Source organism: Uloborus diversus, chromosome 4 (genome assembly GCF_026930045.1).
Source record: "Uloborus diversus isolate 005 chromosome 4, Udiv.v.3.1, whole genome shotgun sequence".
Lineage (NCBI taxonomy): Eukaryota > Metazoa > Arthropoda > Arachnida > Araneae > Uloboridae > Uloborus > Uloborus diversus.
The window spans coordinates 58,164,340-58,184,982 of NC_072734.1; the positions used below are offsets into that span (position 1 = coordinate 58,164,340).

Sequence of the window (20,643 nt, forward strand, 5' to 3'; positions counted from 1 at the left end):
TTGTCGTCTGCGTATTTCTCGTGATTTTAATTGTATGGAAATGATAGGAAATATTATCTCAATGATTTAAAATTTTTAACTGTTGCCATCTTATGTTTGTTAACAAATAAAATATTTGTAATTAATTCAAGCAAGGCTTTTAAAATAACTTTCAATTTTCGCTCTTTGCTTTGCTTTTGCAATAATTCAGACATTGGGATGGTCGTCAAGTTTTTGCATGTGTAATTTTGTTTTTGTTGGGAATATTGCTTCCTCGTCAAGCATGGGGAGGGATCAGAAAAAAAAGAAAAATATAGAAGAAAGTTTCGTGATGGCCACAACATACTAGTTTTTGTACATAGTTACGCATTTGAAAAAGCCTTTCTTCACAGTCGTCGGAAGTCTCCGAGACGCTCGCCGTGTTATTTATACCACTAAAAAGCAAAAAACAAATTACTTTTAACTAAAAAAAAAACCGCCTTCAAAAAATACCCAAGAACTAAAAAGCAAAAAATAACTGATTACACTTACATTCTACAATCCTACTTACATCCTACCCAAACATAGAAATGAAATTTACTTTACAATTCCAGTACCAAAGTCAACTAAACTAAACACCGAATTATAAAATAACACTGATTTAAATTACTATACGATGAATTATTTTAAATACCTAACTAATTATATACGATCTCTTAATTTTTAATAACCTTTTGAAGTCGGGGCCTCCTATAAACTACTGGCTAACGTAACTGAGTAGGCTTAGTTTCAAAGACTAATTTCGCGTATAGTTAAATTAGTGTTTAATTCAGGATTCGGTGGGTTGTCAGTTACGTTATGTAGTTGTTTATAGGAGTATATAGTTGTTTATAGTTGATAGGAGGCCCCGACTTCAAAAGGTTATTAAAAATTAAGAGATCGTATATAATTAGTTAGGTATTTAAAATAATTCATCGTATAGTAATTTAAATCAGTGTTTATTTTATAATTCGGTGTTTAGTTTAGTTGACTTTTGTACTGGAATTGTAAAATAAATTTCATTTCTATGTTTGGGTAGGAAATAGAATTTAAGTGTAATCAGTTATTTTTTGCTTTTTAGTTCCTGGGTATTTTTTGAAGGCGGTTTTTTTTTTATTTAAAAGTAATTTATTAGCTTCTTAGCTTAAAGTTATATTAAACAACTGCAGATCAATATATAGCTAGAAAAGTGACTAAAACATGCATACTTTAAAAATTCATTTCCCTCAAAACTGGAGGTTCAATTTAACAAATTCCAAAATCTTCAAACTTGACTCAAAAGGTGCAGTATAATTTAACACTGAATCTCTTGAAAACCACTGATAATTCTGAAATGACTTCGCCTTGCAAAATACTGTTATGTGATTGGTCAACCAATAATATGATTAAAAGTTTCCTATGGGTAAAACTTCCCTAGTTGCCCTTTTACATGCATGCAAGGACTGCTAAATTATTTAGCAGAGTTCAGCAACATTCTCAGGTAAAGCAAATTTTATTTTGACTAAAAGTAAAATGGCAAATAAAACAACACATTAAACATTTAATGTAAAAACGGCACTCGGTGCATCAAAAGCATGGAATGAAATGTTCAACTGCATTTACAACACTGCAGCACGTATAAAAACTCAAAGAATGTAGCAAACTGTAATTCTGATAATTATTAAACAATTTTAACATTATTAAACAAAATCATTTACATGAAGCTGATTGTTTTAAAATAATTTAAATCTGAAATCTTATACCCTTCAGTCACCTACATCGGAAATTATTTTCTTTCGAAATTTTTCAAATTTAAGTTTACCATAAGGTTTTGTAAATATGTCTGCAATCATACTTTCTAATTCAGAGTAATTAATCTGTCTTTACTTCTTTCTTTTTACAGTTCGCTTTATAAAACAGTACATAATATCTATATGCTTTGATCTTTGACTCACCTTTCATTCTTGACCATTACTGCACCTTGATTATTCTCACGCACCACAAATCTTATTAACCCCTTCAATTTCATTTAACAATTGCGTTATCCACTTGCATTCCTTACAGACTTCCGATAAAATTCAGCTTCAGTTGAAGACAGGGATACTGAATTCTTCTTCTACTTGTCCAAACAATTGGTGCAATTTCAAGTATGATGACGTAATCAGTTGTTGATTTTCGATCAGAAACATTTCCTGCCCAATCTGTATCGACAAATACATCTAAACTGCATTATCTATTCCAAACTTCAGTTTAAAATGAAAGGTTTTCTTTAAGTATCTTATTACTTGTTACTTTCTTCTATATCTAATATATAGAAGAAAGTATTGGATTCGTGCAAATTTTCGAATTTCGAATTTTGACGGATTCGAACGTTCTGAGGTGTGCTGAGTCCATTTCGACTAATTTTGGAAAATGTCTGTCTGTGTGTATGTGTGTGTGTGTATGTGTGTGTGTGTGTATGTGTGTGTGTATGTGTGTGTGTATGTATGTGTATGTGTATGTGTGTGTGTGTGTGTGTGTATGTGTGTGTGTGTATGTGTGTGTCACGTCTGTGTGTGACCAGTTTTTTGTGGCCGCTCTACAGCAAAAACTACCGCATGAAATCGAACGAAATTTGGTACACATATGTGCCCCTATGTGAAGTTGTGCCTATTGGTTTTTGGCGCGAATTCCTCCAAGGGGGGTGGAGCAATGGGACGTTTTTTGAGTTACGCGTGCTTGCTATTCCTCAGGAAGTAACTGGCGGAATCAAACTAAATTTGGTCCACATGTTGCCCCTAACAGAATCAGGTGCTGATTCAATTTTGGTGTCAATAGCTCAAACGAGGGTTGAGTTATAGAACGTTTTTTGTCGTCAATTGTGACTGCTGTATCTTAAGAAATAATGAACGGAATGAAAAAAAAATTTAGCGGCAAGTAGCCCTTAGTGGGTATAAGAGCTGATTTTATTTTGGTGTCAACAGTTAAAAAGGGGGTAGCGCAATCGCCCGTTCTTTTTTTCCATTGTGAGTGCCCTATCTCAAGAAGTAATGCTACGTTCTGGTTGAAATTTGGAATATATGTGAATCCATATGTAAACAGGCTTTGGTTCAATTTTGACGCCAATCGCTCCAAGAGGTGTTGATTTTTTTTTTTTTTTTTTTGAGCAATAACGATTGCTTATTGTTCTCATTTGACTGTTTTTGATGTTCCGTGCCTTTTTCAGCTTGGACGACGGGCCGCTGCAGCACCACCGCCCACCGTCCTCTGCAGGCGGCGCTTCGCGGCGCGGCTGCTCCGGTCCTGAGCTATCCGCTTCTCCTGGTCGGAGGCGCCCATATCCTACACACACGCAAGCTCACACACTCACCACACATACACACACACGCCTACGTGCATACACACAGGTCTACGCACACACACAAGCCTACACACACAACTATGCACACGTAACCGCCCAGGAGGAGAGGCAGACTTGGGGGGGAGGGGGGCAGGGGCTGTTTCTAGAAGTAATAACTCCAATGAGTAGGGTCCTGTCTCAGTTCGTGATTGCGAAAAACATAATTTGAATTCAAAATTTCAAAATTCAAATTAATTTTTATTTTGTTTATTTTTTTTGCGAATAAAAATAGCTTTATTAATGTAACAATAAGAAAGATAAATCGTAATAGATTATCGTCTGCGTATTTCTCGTGATTTTAATTGTATGGAAATGATCGGAAATATTCTCCGTACACTAATAATAATAGTAGACCGAGCTATGGCAACCCTTTTGATGCTCATAAACCAAACCATGTGACTGGTGGATGTCCTAGCAACAGCGGGCGTTGATCGTAGCAGACGATCAACGCGAGCGAGGAATAAAATAAATAGAGTTGATGAAACACGGAAGAATGATCTTTTATGGAGTCCGATTTGTAAATTTGTTATTCTAAGTTGTAAATATTTTGTTAAAATAGTGAGTTTTTCGTTTTATAGTATTGTGCATTTTCTTTATTCAATTTCAATAACTCTCTAAGCAATTAAAGATGCAAGCGCCCAAAAAGAATCAGCAAACTGTAAGATTTTTACCTACAACTTCAATTTAAGATACCGATTAATACATTTTTGCGTTAACGCAAAACGTTTACGCCATTACGTTTACGCTAGTGCTGACGTAGCTGTTCCAAATGAAATAAAAGTTACTGAAAACTGTAATCAAAAACTAATTACTGATGTCAAAATAATGCATAACTAAAAGAAAAACAGTTCAATCATCTCTGCACCTGGGAAAAAAATTATAATAAATACACATTACGTCTTAAAATATATGTCAAGTGCCAAACTATAGATAATCCTGCCTTCTAGCAACCATGCTGCCAAAGTTTTTGCCAAGTTTCCCACCAGTCACATGATGTATCCATGAACCAATTTTTTCATCAGCAAGTCTGGGGAAGCTCGGTCTACTCCATAGACTAATAATAAGAGTAGACCGAGCTATGGCAACCCTTTTGCTGCTCATAAACCAAACCATGTGACTGGTGGATATCCTAGCAACAGCGGACGTTGATCGTAGCAGACGATCAACGCCCGCGAGAAATAAAATAAATAGAATTGATGGAACACGGAAAGATGATCTTTTATGGAGTCCGATTTGTAAATTTGTTATTCTAAGTTGTAAATATTTTGTAAATATAGTGAGTTTTTCGTTTAGATCGTATTGTGCATTTTCTTTAGTCAATTTCAATAACTCTATAAGCAATTAAAGATGCAAGCGCCCAAAAAGAATCGGCAAACGGTAAGATTTTTACCTAAAATTTCAATTTAAGATACCGATTAGTACATTTTTGCGTTAACGCAAAACGTTTACGCCATTACGTTCACGCCAACGCTGACGTACCAGTTCCAAATGAAATAAAAGTTACTGAAAACTGTGATCAAAAACTAATGCCAAAATAATGCATAACTAAAAGAAAAACAGTTACATCTCTGCACCTGGAAAAAAAATTATAATTAAAGTATATTACGTCTTAAAATACTTGTCGAGTGTCAAACTATAGATAATGTTGCCATCTAGCAACCATGCCGCCAAAGTTTTCGCCAAGCCTTCCACCAGTCACATGATGTATCCATGAACCAATTTGTTCATCAGTAAGTCTGGGAAAGCTCGGTCTACTCTTATTATTAGTCTATCGTCTACTCTTATTATTAGTCTATGAAATTATCTCAATGATTTAAAATTTTTAACTGTTGCCATTTTATGTTTGTTAACAAATAAAATATTTGTAATTAATTCAAGCAAGGCTTTTAAAATAACTTTCAATTTTCGCTCTTTGCTTTGCTTTTGCAATAATTCAGACATTGGGATGGTCGTCAAGTTTTTGCATGTGTAATTTTGTTTTTGTTGGGAATATTGCTTCCTCGTCAAGCATGGGGAGGGATCAGAAAAAAAAAGAAAAATATAGAAGAAAGTTTCGTGATGGCAACAACATATTAGTTTTTATCGTCCCAGTTGTTGATTTTTGATCAAAAATATTCCTTGTCCAATTTGTTTCGACAAATACGTCTAAACTGCATTAACTATTCTAAATTTCAGTTTAAAATGAAAGGTCTTCCTTAAATATATTATTACTTGTTTTTATCGTCATCGTGTTTGGTGCAATGGGGTCGTTTCCAAATATTTAAAAGTATTTTTTTCTGAAAGAGCATGCTTAAGAGCCAGTTTTTTAAGGAACAGGCAGGCTGGGTAATTGACATTTTTGATTTTGCTGAAAGTTTCAGGATATATCTCTTATTTAAAACTATTAAACACGTGTTTTTTTTTTTTTTTTTTTTTTTTGCAAAAAAAAAAAAAAAAAAAAATCTTAAAGGTTCTGGAGGTCAAAGTTGGATTTAGTTCGTTTTTTCAAGAAAAATATACCGATTTACGGTAGAATTACGGTAACCGGGTCGCGTTGGCGGATTTTTTCAAAAACAGCCAAAGTTGGCACCTACGACTCAATGTAAACAAAGTACTTCAATGTAAACAAAGGAAATCCACCAATAAGAATAGATCCAAAGAAAATGGGCGGAGCTATGAATGACTCAACTTATCACCCTGGTAACAAAGAGTCTGTTAACTTTCTTTCTCTGATCGTAACCGCAAAGTAAAAAAATATTAAAATTCTTTTTCCTATTTTAAATGATGATAATGTAACAAAATATACATAGAAACATATTATTAAACCTAATTTAGGAAATCATAGAGTACAGCTGGCATTTTTCTAAGAGAGAAAACAATTAAATACTTGAAAGAAAAAAAAGGGTGGGGGAGTGGATATTTAGAACAGATAATTGATAGTTTTCAAAAGCATTTAATGCAAAAAAAATAACTTAAGCTGTTTTTGGCTATCGTGCACATTTTATTCGAACAAAATACATACATAACTAGCAATGAGCGAAATGAGCAAATAACAAACGAGACATTATGTAATATTAACATTGTATTAAAATTTTAAAAAAATTGCTAAATAAATTAAAAATACTACAAAATGACGTTAAAGCTCTGTTAAAATGTAAAATAACATTCTAATTAAATGATTCAACAACTCCATTAAAATTTAAATTACTCTACCAAAACACATTGAAACAAATTCTAAGGAACAAAAAAATTTAAAATAAATTTTAACAAAATTTAACAACATTGAAAGATGAATCGAAAACGACATTAAAGTATGAAATAAATTATCAAGTAAACAGAAAACGCCATTAAGTACAGTTAAAGTGTAACAGTAAAACGAAAAAAAAAATCTATTAGATAAATTAAACTACAAGAAAAGATCCAGTCAGAAAACGTTATCATAACTGCAAATTTTAATTTTACCTTACTGAATAATTACAATGATTAATAAATTTTAAGTTAAAGATGGAACAATAAAACATAAAGGAAAGTACTTACGGCGAGCAAAATCTAAAAAAAAAAAGTATCCAAAAGATATGAATGACTAATTTTTAAAACAACAACTTAAAATAGTTAAGAGTGAAAAACATTCCACGATGTAAAATTTTATAAAATGTTTCGACGATCTAAAAATTGAAAAGATACAGTTTACGTTGCCAATTTTCAGAAAAAAAAAATCAACTTTCAAAAATTTAAAAATATAATTACATAGAATTAAAAAAAAAAAAAGATTTATGAGACAAATCAATTACAGTTTTGTGTATCGCCGATTGGCCAAACGAATAGCAAATCAGCTTTGTTGTAGGGTTGCTAATATTGCTCTATCGCCAATTGAGGTGGCGGGTTGCCAGAATGAAACATTTATCGCCGCGACCCGGTTACCGTAATTCTACCCGATTTACATATGCCAATACTTTTTACTTTAAGAGTGAACCGAGTCACTGCCAATTATTTTGTGTTCTACTACATCCTCGATATCTGTTAGTACATTATTAGTTGTGGTTGACACCTTTCGCAAAGGTCAGGGGTCCCTCAAAAATGTACGGAAAAATGTTTTTTTCTGCAACTTTGACCGTCGAAATCTTCTTGCGCCAACAGTGAGCCACAGCAGACATATTTCAGTTAATACATACCATAGAGTTGCATCCAAAAAGAGAAAGATTTGTGTGGCTGACATTTGGCGCACCGAAATATTTGACTCTGAAAATGCAGAAATCACAAAATTGCATGATTTTCAAGGTCATTAATTGCTTGCGCCAAGAGTCAGCAGATATGAAACTACCTGGAGAAGAAGCCTTTCTTGTCATAGAAACACAATCAGTTAACAGACCAATGGCTAATGTTTCAAATTTTACATAATTTGACTCTAAACTTTGCTCGAAGAGTGTTTTTTGACACTTGTGAAAAAATGCCAATTACCTGCTTTTAAGTATTTATTACTATTATTTGTTGCAATATTGTTATAAATTTTCATAAACTAACTAAAATGGTAACAAAAGACAACATACACTTGGAAAGAAATTGAAAATTAAGTCCATAAACTACTCAGTATGCAACAAAACTCTATTTGTCCAAGTTAACTAAATACCATTGTGAATGAAAAGTAAAATAAGAAATAACAACGTCAAATAGCACGAATGCAGATTACTGCAGACACGTGTTTCGGCGTAACAAGGAACGCCTTTTTCAATTTAGAGTCATTAAGTTTTAAAACTCCGAACGGTTTTTAAATATATTTCTTCACGACGCGATGCTTGAGTGATTTTTCCCAACGTAATCGAACTACGTAATTCATTTTGCTCTTTAATCTTTCATTCTGTTTTTTTTTTTTTTTTTTTCTGCCGGCGGTAACTCTTCTAGACGATCGGTGTGCACCGCGAGATTTTGTAGAAATAAAGGTGCATGAATTTAGATGTGTTTCCGTTAAAAAAAAACTACAATTTCAGAAATAACGTTGACTCCTCATCTATATCCCGATTTTAAAACTTTATATTACAAAAGCTAATACACTTAGCACTATAAATGATACATAAAAATAAAGATAAACAGTCCAGGTTTCTTTTACTCACAAATGTTCGATGAGTGTGTGTCTTTCGTAACGCGACACATATCTATAACATACATTTTCGAGTGTTTCACTGTCAGTTTTTCGAAATGCTACACATATGCGATCTTTCAGTTCTTGCAATGGTGTAATATCAGTCGTAGGCAATGGTGGTGTATAAACATCGTCTTTGACAAAACCTCTTGAAAAAAAATCACATGGAGTTTGGGGATCTGGTTGGCCAACGCATAAAGGACAAATCATCATCACCTGTACGGCCAATCCAGTGTTGCGGAACGTCAGTGGCGCAGCGAAGGGGTGGGGGAGGAGGTAAAAACACACCCTAGAGCTCTTGGTTTTAACAGTTGCCAATCCCAATAAAGTGGTTAATACACGAGTAAGGGCTGTTGTGATCAAAAAACCTAGTATGTTGTGGTCATCACGAAACTTTGTTCTATATATTTCTTTTTTTTTTTTTCTGATCAGTCCATGCTTGACGAGGAAGCAATATTCCCAACAAAAACAAGATTAAACATGCAAAAACTTGACAACTATCCCAATGTCTTAATTATTGCAAAAGCAAAGCAAAGAGCGAAAAATTGAAAGTCATTTCAAAAGCCTTGCTTGAATTAATTACAAATATTTTATTTGTTATCAAACATAAGATGGCAACAGTTAAAAATTTTAAATCATCTTACTACTATTATATATGCGAAAGTTTGTCTGTATGGATGTATGGATGTTTGTTACTCTTTCACGCAAAAACTATTGAATGGATTTTGATGAAACTTTACAATAATATAGCTTATGCATCAGAATAACACATAGGGTAGTTTTCGTCCCATTATAAGGGCAAAACCCCCTTAGGGGGGCAATAAAACACAATTTTCGTATAAATTCTCTAATATGGCGATGAAAAAATACTTGCACATATTAACATTATATGTCCATCGAAAGCTCTGATTTTTCTGCTGAAGATGCCACCTGTTCGAAATTTCTAAGTAGAATAAAAAACGAGTTATGAGCTTTTTAGTTCCATGTTCGAAGGCTTTCCTTAACTCAATACAATATTTAGTGTATCATCTCAACTCCCTGTCGATAACGACTATTGTTGTATTGTTGACTATCTTTGCTTTTCGTGACTGTTCAAGGCTTTTCTCAAGTCAATTCTTGAAGTAAGATTTTTGAACAAGATTGGCAAATAATACATGGATTTGGCTGATTTTTTTTCCATTTTAATGCAACTTTGAGGCAATTAATGTTTTTTTTTTTATTTATTTGTATTGACTGCGTATTTAATCGATCAGCTGGAATCTAGCCAAACTTTTTTTGTGGAAACATTTCAATAGCTAAGGGATTTGGCATTTTTTTCAACTGTCGCTGTTTTTGAAGCTAAAGACTACGCAGTATTGTGTTTCTCGGTTTTCACCATGTAACCAAATATCGCCATTTCTTTAATATTTCTTTCTTTAAATTTGTTAACACGTAAAATAATTCGCCAACTAATTCGCAAATTCATAAACAGCGCAAAAACTTCCATTATTTTGTCTTTGCACACAATTTCAAACAATTGCCAAATTTTTACTGTTTATTGGAAACATTTCGGGTAGCATCATTGTTGACCCTATTTTGGGACGATTTCTACGGTAAGAAGTTACACATTATAGAATAATTTAGATTGCTGGTGTAGCGCTGGATATTATGTATTTGATGGAGATCGGGATTACAAAGGAACTGTTTCACTTTATTTAAGAATAGTTGACCTCACTCGAATTGGATTTTTTGGGAATTACCTAAACTGAGCTCTTTACAACTCCTGAACGTTTTCGTGATTTATTTTTTGTGATTTTTGGGTTTCTTCTCAGTTTTGCCAACATTTCATTTACTCCTTTCCAGCTAATTTTCAGTTTTAATCATACCTTTTGATACCTTTAAGGGGGCAGGCAATTTGAAATGTCGGCGAAACTAGAGCCAAACAATGTTTTGGTAACTATTTGACCTCTGCCTGTAATGACCATTAACTTGAATCAATTGAAAAAAAAAAAAAACTACATCAACGTGAGCGAAGCCGCGGGCAAAATCTAGTTGAGATAATATTTCCGATCATTTCCATACAATTAAAATCACAAGAAATACGCAGATGACAGTCTATTACGATTTATCTTTCTTATTGTTGCATTAATAAAGCTATTTTTATTCGCAAAAAAAAATAAATAAATAAATAAATAAAAATTTATTTGAATTTTGACATTTGGAATTCAAATTATGTTTTTAGCAATTACGACTGTGTGTGTGTTTTGTGTATGTGTGCGCGTGTGTATGTGTTTTTATGCGCGTGTGTGTGCGTATGTATAGGTGTGTGTATGTGAGTGTAGTTGTGTGTGTGTGTAGGATATAGACGCAACCTGGAGACAGTTTTCGCTATAGGAGCAGCATCGCAAGGAGCCGGTCGACGGTGATGCTGCAGAGGGTGCTGGTGGAAAAATAAAATGATAGCACACCAAAACTGTCAAGTGACAACAATAAGCAATCGTGATTGCTCAAAAAAAATCAACACCTCTTGGAGCGATTGGCGCCAAAATTGAACCAACGCCTGTTTGCATATGGATTCACATATATTCCAATTTTCATCCAGAACGTAGCATTATTTCTTGAGATATGGCACTCACAATGGAAAAAAAGAACGTGCGATTGCGCCACCCCCTTTTTAGCTGTTGACACCAAAATAAAATCAGCTCTTATACCCACTAAGGGCTACTTACCGATAAATTTTTTCTTTGATTCCGTTCATTATTTCTTGAGATACACCCCGTTTGAGCTATTGGCACCAAAATTGAATCAGCACCTGTTCTGTTAAGGGTAACATATGGACCAAATTTTGCTTGATTCCGCCAGTTACTTTCTGGGGAATAGTAGGCACGCATAACTCAAAATATGTCCCATTGCTCGACTCCCCTTGGAGGAATTTGCGCCAAAAATCAATGGGCACAAGTTCACATAAAGGCACATATGTGTACCAAATTTCGTTCGATTTCATGCGGTAGTTTTTGCTGCAGAGCGGCCACAAAAAACTGGTGTGACACATACAGACATTTTCCAAAAATGGTCGAAATGGGCTCAACACACCTCAAAACGTTCGAATCCGTCAAAATTCGAAATTCGAAAATTTGCACGAATCCAATACTTTCTTCTATAAATTGGATATAGAAGAAAGTAAGAAAACCCTTCTGGAAGACATTTCTAGCTGCGCTAGTGCACGTTTAAGTAGTTAAAACCTTGGAGAGTTCAACTTTATTTTTATGTAGTGGTAAATGTAATAGTTTATGAAATATGATTTTTGAAAACCGGGATATTCTTTTATGCTAACTATGTATTGTCTAATACCTTTTTCTCGTACTATTTGTGATTTCATTCTGCACATGTAGGTTAACTGACAAGTTGCTGTAAGTTGTTTGAACTTGTGAAAAAGAGGAAGATTTCGATAACTGATAATCTTGAACCTTGGGAATTTTCCCAATGACCCCAATTTTTTGAAGCCACAAGCTATAGTCACTGATATTTATCTTCACTGCTAATACAGTCGAACTCACTTATAACGATCGCAAAGGGATCGCAATTTTTGTTCGTTATAACAGAGTGCTCGTAAAAAGCGAATTCATGGAAAAAATATAAAAATTCATCATTGTTGCTTTTTTTCTTATTTTTAATCACCATGTAGTACCAAACAAGTCGGTTACTTTGCTTTGAACGGTCTGAATGTCTCTTTCTTATGCCATTGTTTTTGAGGAATACACATATACACACGTATACAATCTTTAAATGTTTTTTTATTCCACAAATTAAAAAAAAGTGCTGTTATCGCTTGTTCTCGGAATTTATTATTTATGACTGACTTTGGAATAATAAAGGAAATTTACCTCAAAAGGAGAAGCTGAGCTGGAGATCAATAAACATTTTACGAAACACAAAATTATTGCTCGCTTTAAGCGGGATTTGCTTATTAAAAGTGATCTATGTTCCCATAGCCTTAACATTGTACCAATCAAGTGTTTTTGATTTCCTCGCTAAATCTGGGTTCTCGTTAAATCGGGGCTCGATATAAGCGAGTTTGACTGTATTGTATTAGTAAATAAAGTGCACCAAAATCTTAATTATCGCTTCTAAACAAGGATTAAAGTGCGAAAACGTAAAGGATTGACACTTATGACATACAATACCTGCAGCGATTCAGATATATTTTCTTCCAATAGCTCATCCAGATTTCTGAACACCATGGGGAAAACTAGCTACCAGGAGGAAGGACCAGAAATGACCAATGGCTGCGGGAAGAAGCAAGATCTTACTAAACTGTTGAATGCCAAATCTTCAAAGAAACGCTTTGCTAGTGCATTCGACTTCATGGAGAAGAATGCGAAGGATCTGGTAAAATTTTCAGAGTAGATAAATCATAAATGTCAAAACACCATGACTTTTGTACAAAACAATTCCCTTCAGTGGAATTTATTGGGTAGAAAAATATTCTAGGGGTAGAGAAGGAAGCTCATTTCCACAAAAACTTAGGTCTTCGCGGGTTGTGTTAGTAGTAACTAATAACTTTTTGTTTATCCGAATGCTTTTAATGGGAGCAGACCCTTCAGTAAAGCATGTAATTTCGCCACATAAAAATCATATGAAGCAGTGGGAAGCGAAGGGATGTGGTGTAAGTGACAAAAGTAAAAATTTGGAGATAACCAGTACAAATGGTAGGTGAACTTCTCCTCTGTCTTGGGCAAGAGATTGAACTAGTGGTCCTGGTAGGTTCCGTTACACAGCATGATTTAGAAAAACGTTTCAATGAAAACCTACCTATGACCTCATCTTTAAACGCGTTTTACTCTAAACTAGAAAATGTCCACTTACATCCCTTCGCTTTCCACTGCCTCATGTGTTAAATCATAAAAAACATCAAAAGTTCCATCAAAATACAAAATTGTAGCATATGGAGCAAACACGACGGCGATGTAAACGATATTTTTGCTTTCGTCGACTTTGGAAAACAAAAAATATGCCAAGCGGCCGCCGCGCCGGTTCCCCTGTTTTAACCTTACCAATGAATGCTAAATATACTAATATACTGGTGAAACATGCTTTAGAAAAAATACATTTCGGAAAAAATATTTTATCCCTGTTATTTTAGGGTCAAGAGCAGGTGTTTTACGCCGTAGATTTCGCTGACGTTCTTTGGAAGGTGCAGCAATGGAAGGAGCGTCTGCCAAATGTTCACATTTACTATGGTAATAATTTTTCACTTCAAAAAAGGCTGATTTTTTCTAAAAAAAACTCTCTCTCTCTCTCTTTCTCTCTCCCCCCCTCTCTCTCTACATATATATATATATATATATATATATATATATATATATATATATATATATATATATATATATATATATATATATATATATATATATATATATATATTTATTTATTTATTTAGTTATTTATTTATTTATTTATTTAGAAAAAGATATAGGATTATAGGGTATTCTAACCAGTGAATGAATAGCTAAACCCAATTTCATTATTTCATTTTCAGAAATTCATAATATCTTTTAAAAATTATATTTGGAACATAATGTTAAAAACGGTTGTGTTTATTTATTAAGAAAAAATAGAGCGAACGTTTATTGCTCTATTAATGGTGTTTTGACGGGTTTGAATGGAAAACCCTGTGAATAAGCATGTCTAAACAGTAGACAAAATTTAAATTTTTCTTTATGTTTTATTTTTGAAACTTTGCAGCAGGAAGCTAATGCATCAAAGTGAAAGGTTTTTAAACCTTATTATTTGAAACAAATTACCGACAGTAAGGTTATGACAAACTAGAGATTGCAGTTTCATTCTTTTTATGAACTCATCAGTCTGGAATCTATACTAATAATATAAAGCAGTCGAGTTTGTTTGAACGCGCTAATCTCAGGAACTACTGGTTCGAATTGAAAAATTCTTTTAGGGTTGAATAATAGATTCATTGAGGAAGGCTATAGGCTATATAGCATTACGCTATGACTTATAGGAGTGGAGCAGCTATAGAAAATATTATGAAAACGGGAAAATTTATATTATAATATAAAATGCTTGAAACGCAGAACATGCGTAGCCACAGTGGCTCGACCTGAAAGTGCGGGCATCGTGATCCAGTGAGTGTAGGTTCTAGTCAGCAGTGAGGCAGATCTCGAATGTGCTTTTTTGAGAATATCCTAAAAAATGCTAAAAATGATTTGTAAAAAAAAATATGACGCATCATTGTCTTATTTTTCTTATTAGTTATTTAATTAAAAAAGCTGAACAGTTTGTTTGAATGCGCTCATATCAGAAAGTACTGGTTCGAATTCTTTTTGTGTTGAATAGTTCATTCATTGAGGAAGGCTATAGGTTATAAAACATCACGCTATAGCTAATAGGAGTGCAGCAGCAATGAAAAAATGTAATGAAAGTGTTAAATAATTTTCTATACTAATATTACAAAGCTGAAGAGTTTGTTTGATCGCGCTAATCTCGGGAACTACTGGTACGAATCGCAAAATTCTTTTTGTGTTGAATAGTCCATTTATTGAGGAAGGCTATAGGCTATTTTGTTAAACCAGGTTGACCGAAATATTTGTTATTGCAAATTAAATGTTCAATTAATTGTTTAGTTCTATGAATTCCTAATAGATGGTGGGGTAAGTTAACTCTTTTAAAGGGCGCTGGCCGACAGGTCTATAGCTGAGAGGAACCATGCCTATGCTACGCTGCTGTGATCAGCAAACAGATTTTTGAATGCTTTTTTTTTTTTTTTTTTTGATGTTCAGGTACATAATTTGTTTTTGTAGGATTTTGCTATTGGGTTTTGTTTTCCTTATTTCTTCAACGTTTGTTTTGATTCTTATAGTTGAAGATACACTGGTGTGCAAAAATTAAGGACGAAGTCGAAAAATTAGCATATCAGCTGAACGAAGAGGCAGAGCGGACAGAAAGACCAATCAGGAGATTAAGTAAGGTGATGTACGGTAGCACATGCGCAGATATGCAGGCAGACGTAATGGGGGAGTGTCTGAGTAGTATAAAGCATGTTGTCGGTGTAAGATCAGTATTTCTGGCAAAGAGATTGCACGCCGTATAGCAGTTAAAAGCACACCGAGTTGCTGCCTCAGCGAGAAATGGCGAATAATCAATCTGTTAGACGACATCTGGATGCTTTTACCCGAGGTAGAATCATTGGGAAGTTGGAGGAAGGCCGCAGTGTGAAGGGTGTGGCTGCAGAGTTCGAAATTGCTCACAGCATCGTTTCACGACTTAGGAGACAATTTCAAACTACAGAAACAGCTATCCGGGGGTTCAGTAGTGGTCGTCCACGAGGAACCACATCCGCAGATGACCGGTATATTGTCTTACAGGCCAGAAGAAACAGGCGGCAGACAGCGAGAGAAATCGCTAGACACACGACACAGGCGACTGGACGACCGATATCGCGTTTTACCGTGGCCAGAAGATTGCACGGTGGTGGTCTGTTTGCACGACGCCGTATACGGTGTGTACCTCTAACGCCTGCCCATCGGTGAAGGCGTTCTCTGTGGTGCCGGGAACACCGGAATTGGAGAGACAATGAATGGGGACGAGTACTCTTTACAGATGAGAGCAGATTCAGTCTGAGTAGCGATTCTCATCGCATACTCATCTGGAGAGAGCGGGGAAGCCGCAATCATCCCTCGAACATCATTGAAAGGGACAGGTATGGAGGTCGTGGTGTTCTCGTTTGGGGAGGCATCATGCTTGGTAGTCGTACAGACCTTCACATCTTCGACGGGACCCGTTATTGTAACGAGATTCTTCTTCTATAAGTGCGTCTTTTTAGAGGCGCTATGGGTTCGCAGTTCCTTTTCATGGACGACAATGCACAATATCATCGCACAGTATTGCCGAACAGATCTTAGAGAGTGAGGATATTAATCGTATGGATTGGCCAGCACGATCTCCGGATCTCAATCCCATCGAGCATGTATGGGATTTTCTAGGCAGACGCTTGGCAGCTCGTACCTTACCACCAGTAACGATTCGGGAGCTTCGATTGGCGCTGCAAGACGAATGGGCAGCAATGTCTCAACAACTCATTGACACCCTCATTCTCAGCATGGGAAGACGCTGTAAAACCTGCCCAGCAGTCGGGGGAGATCATATCCCCTACTAAAGACCGGATGTTTCTTGCTGGACACCCATCACATGGATGTTTCGGTCTTCAGTCGCATTGCGCTCCATGCTACTTTTTCAATAAAGCTTCTTTTTATCCCTCTGATTTCTCTTTTAGTAAGTGTTGCTTACATTACACATGTCCTTACGTATTGGGGATCTTACGGTATTAAATGTGCTGATTTGGAAAGCTTTTGTACAAAGTTATATTGAAAAAACCGTCTCTTCCTTAATTTTTGCACACCAGTGTAGTTACGTATCTAAGTAAATAATTTGATTTGTCGTACCATTCAATTATCGTTGTTCTTTATAACGTTTTTATTATAGCATAGTTTATTTGGCGAAACACTTTAAACTGCAGAGGGAAAAAACCGCTTCACTCTCTAAAGAGCAGGGTTTCGGTAGCTTGGTTGCTTGGCGCGTTAAGCGATGAACTATGTAGTTGGAGGATTATTTTGAGTTTAAAAGCTACTGTTAATCTTTTTATGTGTTTTGGCAAATAGTTATAAATTCCAGAGATACTTGAATTAAGTTTTTTGAAAAGGTGTGTACGCATTTTAGCTGAAGAAAAATGATCATTTAACATCAGAAGCGGGGCGTGGATTTTTCTTGTTCAATGGACTTCCTTTAACTTCTTAGCATGGGCATCACCGTGCGGGTACTGCTAGCAGTCAATAACCGAGATAGAAATCGTTGAAGTTCAGATTAACTAAAAACTGGTTGCTAAAATTAACAAAGCACACTAGCGAGAGTTCGTTAGAAATGGCGCGGTTCAACTCGAAATTGAAGGAAAAAGCAGACGACATCAACCTCCAGACCGAGATTGAATATTCCAGATTAATGAGTCCATAATAAGTGGTTGAGCATGGCGGGCTACGTGACTTTTTTTGAATTGTAGAGCCGCTTACTCTTCGTTGTGAATTCGCAATAAAATATACTTGCAATAACTATACTGAAACATTTATTACAACACACGAACGTAACATTTAACATAAATTTAGAAATAAATATGACTTAGAATGATCGAGATATTTCAGAATGAAAAGAATGTGATGCAGCAACGCTGCTTGACTTATCGCTACTCAGTAATCTTTTTGTTCCATCAAGAAACTTAAATTTTAACGTTGCCACTCACGCAAGCAATGAAAATTATAATAATTAAAGTTCTAGGCTCAGCTGCAGACGATAAGAACTACCATACTCCCCCCCCCCCCATTGGCAAATGTCCAAAACTAAGTCTAAGTTGGTAGGGGAGCAATCTTAGTTATTGGTCTTTTAAATGTTCCTGATGTAGTTTTCACCTGAACAACTCTTACAGCTCCATCTTCTCCAGGAAAAGTTTCCATAACTCTTCCTAAACTCCATTTCATGGGATGTTTGAGATCTTCTTTTAACAACACCAGTTGTCCAGTTTTTATATTTTGGTTAGATGACTTCCATTTACTTCTCTGCTGTAACTGTGTGAGATACTCAGCACTCCATCGCCTCCAGAATCCTTCGCGAAGAGCTTGAATCAACTTAAATCTTGAAGTGTATGATAGCGAATTTTCTGCATGATAAGACTCAGGCATTGCTAGAAGCGGTGCTCCAATCAGAAAGTGACCCGGTGTTAAGGGATCAAGGTCGTTTGGATCACTACTAAGAGGAGTTAGTGGTCTTGAATTCATACATGCTTCAATCTGAATAATTAAAGTTGATAATTCTTCATAATTAAGCACTGCTGATTTACATACTTTGTAAAGATGTTGCTTCATTGATTTGATGTTAGACTCCCAGATACCTCCAAAATGAGGTGCACTGGGTGGGATGAAATGCCAGTTAATAAACAGTTCTGAAGCAAAGTCCTGAACTGATGCTGATTTAAGAATTTCCATTTGACTGTATAAATAGTTTCTTGCACCTTTAAAGTTAGAGCCGTTATCAGTATATATGTCTGAAGGTTTTCCTCTTCTCGATATAAATCTTCTGAGGCACGCTAAGAATGAATCTGTACTTAGTTCGGACACAACTTCAAGATGAACTGCTTTTGTCGTGAAGCAAATGAATAAAGCAATGTATGACTTTGTGGTAACCCTTGTTCTCTTGAGATTTGGCTTCGTTATTATCGGCCCTGCAAAATCTATACCCGTTTTGAGAAATGGTCTGGAAGGAAGAACGCGATCTTTAGGTAAATCTCCCATAATTTGGCACATGATTTTCTTCTTCATCTTGAAGCATGTCAGACAACGCTGAATATTTCTTCTGACTTTATCTCTTCCTGATATCAGCCAAAACCGCTGTCTAATGAGTGAGAGTACAACTTGTGTTCCTCCATGAAGAGAGAGTTTGTGATAATAATCAATAATTAAATCCGAAAGGTGATGATTTTTAGGAAGTAGCATTGGGTGTTTTTGATCATTTGACATATTAGAGTGTTTAAGTCTGCCGCCAACTCTTAAAATACCGTTTTTGTCAAGAAAAGGATTCAATGATATTAAGGAACTTTTAGCTGGCAAACTCCCTTTAGTTTGAATAGCATGAATTTCCGATTTGAATTCTGAATCTTGGACCAACTTTACAATGCGAGTTGTGGCGTCAAGTAATTCTGATGTCTTAAGAGAACCTACTTTCCGATTATTTTTGTCACATTTTGCATTTTGAATAAATCGTACGCTATAAGCAACTACTCTAGAAAGCTTACTCAGCGAAGAATAGTTATGAATGAAGTTTAACTCGCCTTCTACTTGATTAGAATAACTTGCCGTTTTCACTGACACTTCTGAGATTTTTTCTTTTTCCGAAGCTGAATGATTTTGTGGAGAGATAACTATTGGCGAATCTGAAAGCCAAGAAGGACCTTTCCACCATAGTGAATGATTAAGAAGTTTTGAAGGCATGAGTCCTCTTGAGGCACAATCACAAGGGTTCTCTTTGCTTACAACGTGATGCCAGGCATCGACTTGTGTATTAATATGAATTTGCGATATCCTATTAGAAGTAAAGGATTTCCATTTATGAGGTTCGGAATTTATCCAATCAAGCACTATTTGGGAATCCGTCCAAAAGAATGACTCATCTACTTGAATGGCAAGATTTTCAACTACATTCTTGTAGAGTTGGCTTAACAATACAGCTGCACACAGCTCCAAACGAGGAAGCGTTATTGTTTTTAGTGGTGCGACTCTGGTTTTCGCGGCGATTAAACTAATCTTGACTTTCTCGTCTTCAAATTCTGATCTCATGTAAAGGACAGCAGCAAAAGCCTTTTGGGAAGCATCGCAAAAGCCATGGATTTGAATACATTTTACTGCAGAATTTTGGATGAAGAAATGTCGTGGCATTTGAATATTTTCAGGTATCGGAAGCTGTGAAGCAAAACTTGTCCATTCTTTAAGGATACTGTCTGGGAGTGGATCATCCCATTTTGACTTGCATAACCATAATTTCTGCATCATAATTTTAGCTAAAACTGTAGAGGGTGAAATGAAACCGAGGGGATCATAAATTCTAGCAATGCTTGACAATAATTGCCGTTTTGTGGTGACTTTTTGAGCTGGATTTAAATGAATCGCAAATGTGTCTTGATTTGGATCCCACTGAATGCCAAGAAGTTTCACTGACTGATCTTCAGCAATATTTATAGACTGTTCTGTTCCTTTTAGTTCAGGAGGTAATTTTGAAAGAATACTATGTTCATTTGATATCCATTTTCGAAGAGTGAATCCACCTCTTCTCATTAGATTAATTAAATCACTCATGAGATTTTCAGCTTCCTGAATTGAATCGGCTCCTGTTAATAGATCATCTACGTAAAAGTCCTTGTCGATAACTTTTGAGGCTTTAGGAAAATTCATCTCTTCATCTTCAGCAAGTTTTTTAATAGTTCTTATGGCTAAATACGGTGCGCAAGCAGTTCCGTAAGTCACTGTCTTCAATCTATAGTCTTCAATCTTTTGATCGGGATTTTCTCGCCATATAATTCTCTGAAAATCAGAATCTGAATGTGAGACAAGAATTTGCTGGAACATTTTTTCGATATCAG

General features: G+C 35.3%; 1 protein-coding gene across 1 annotated transcript in view; it reads left to right on the top strand.

Moving 5' to 3' along the window:
• Window positions 1–20,643, top strand: part of LOC129219926 (antizyme inhibitor 2-like) — a 143,008-nt gene that overhangs the window by 84,339 nt on the left and 38,026 nt on the right. Inside the window, exons 2-3 of the mRNA XM_054854243.1 lie at window positions 12,668–12,839; window positions 13,594–13,690. Coding sequence (XP_054710218.1) covers window positions 12,690–12,839; window positions 13,594–13,690 — 247 coding nt within the window. The 5' untranslated portion in view covers window positions 12,668–12,689. The remainder of the gene's footprint in view (window positions 1–12,667; window positions 12,840–13,593; window positions 13,691–20,643) is intronic.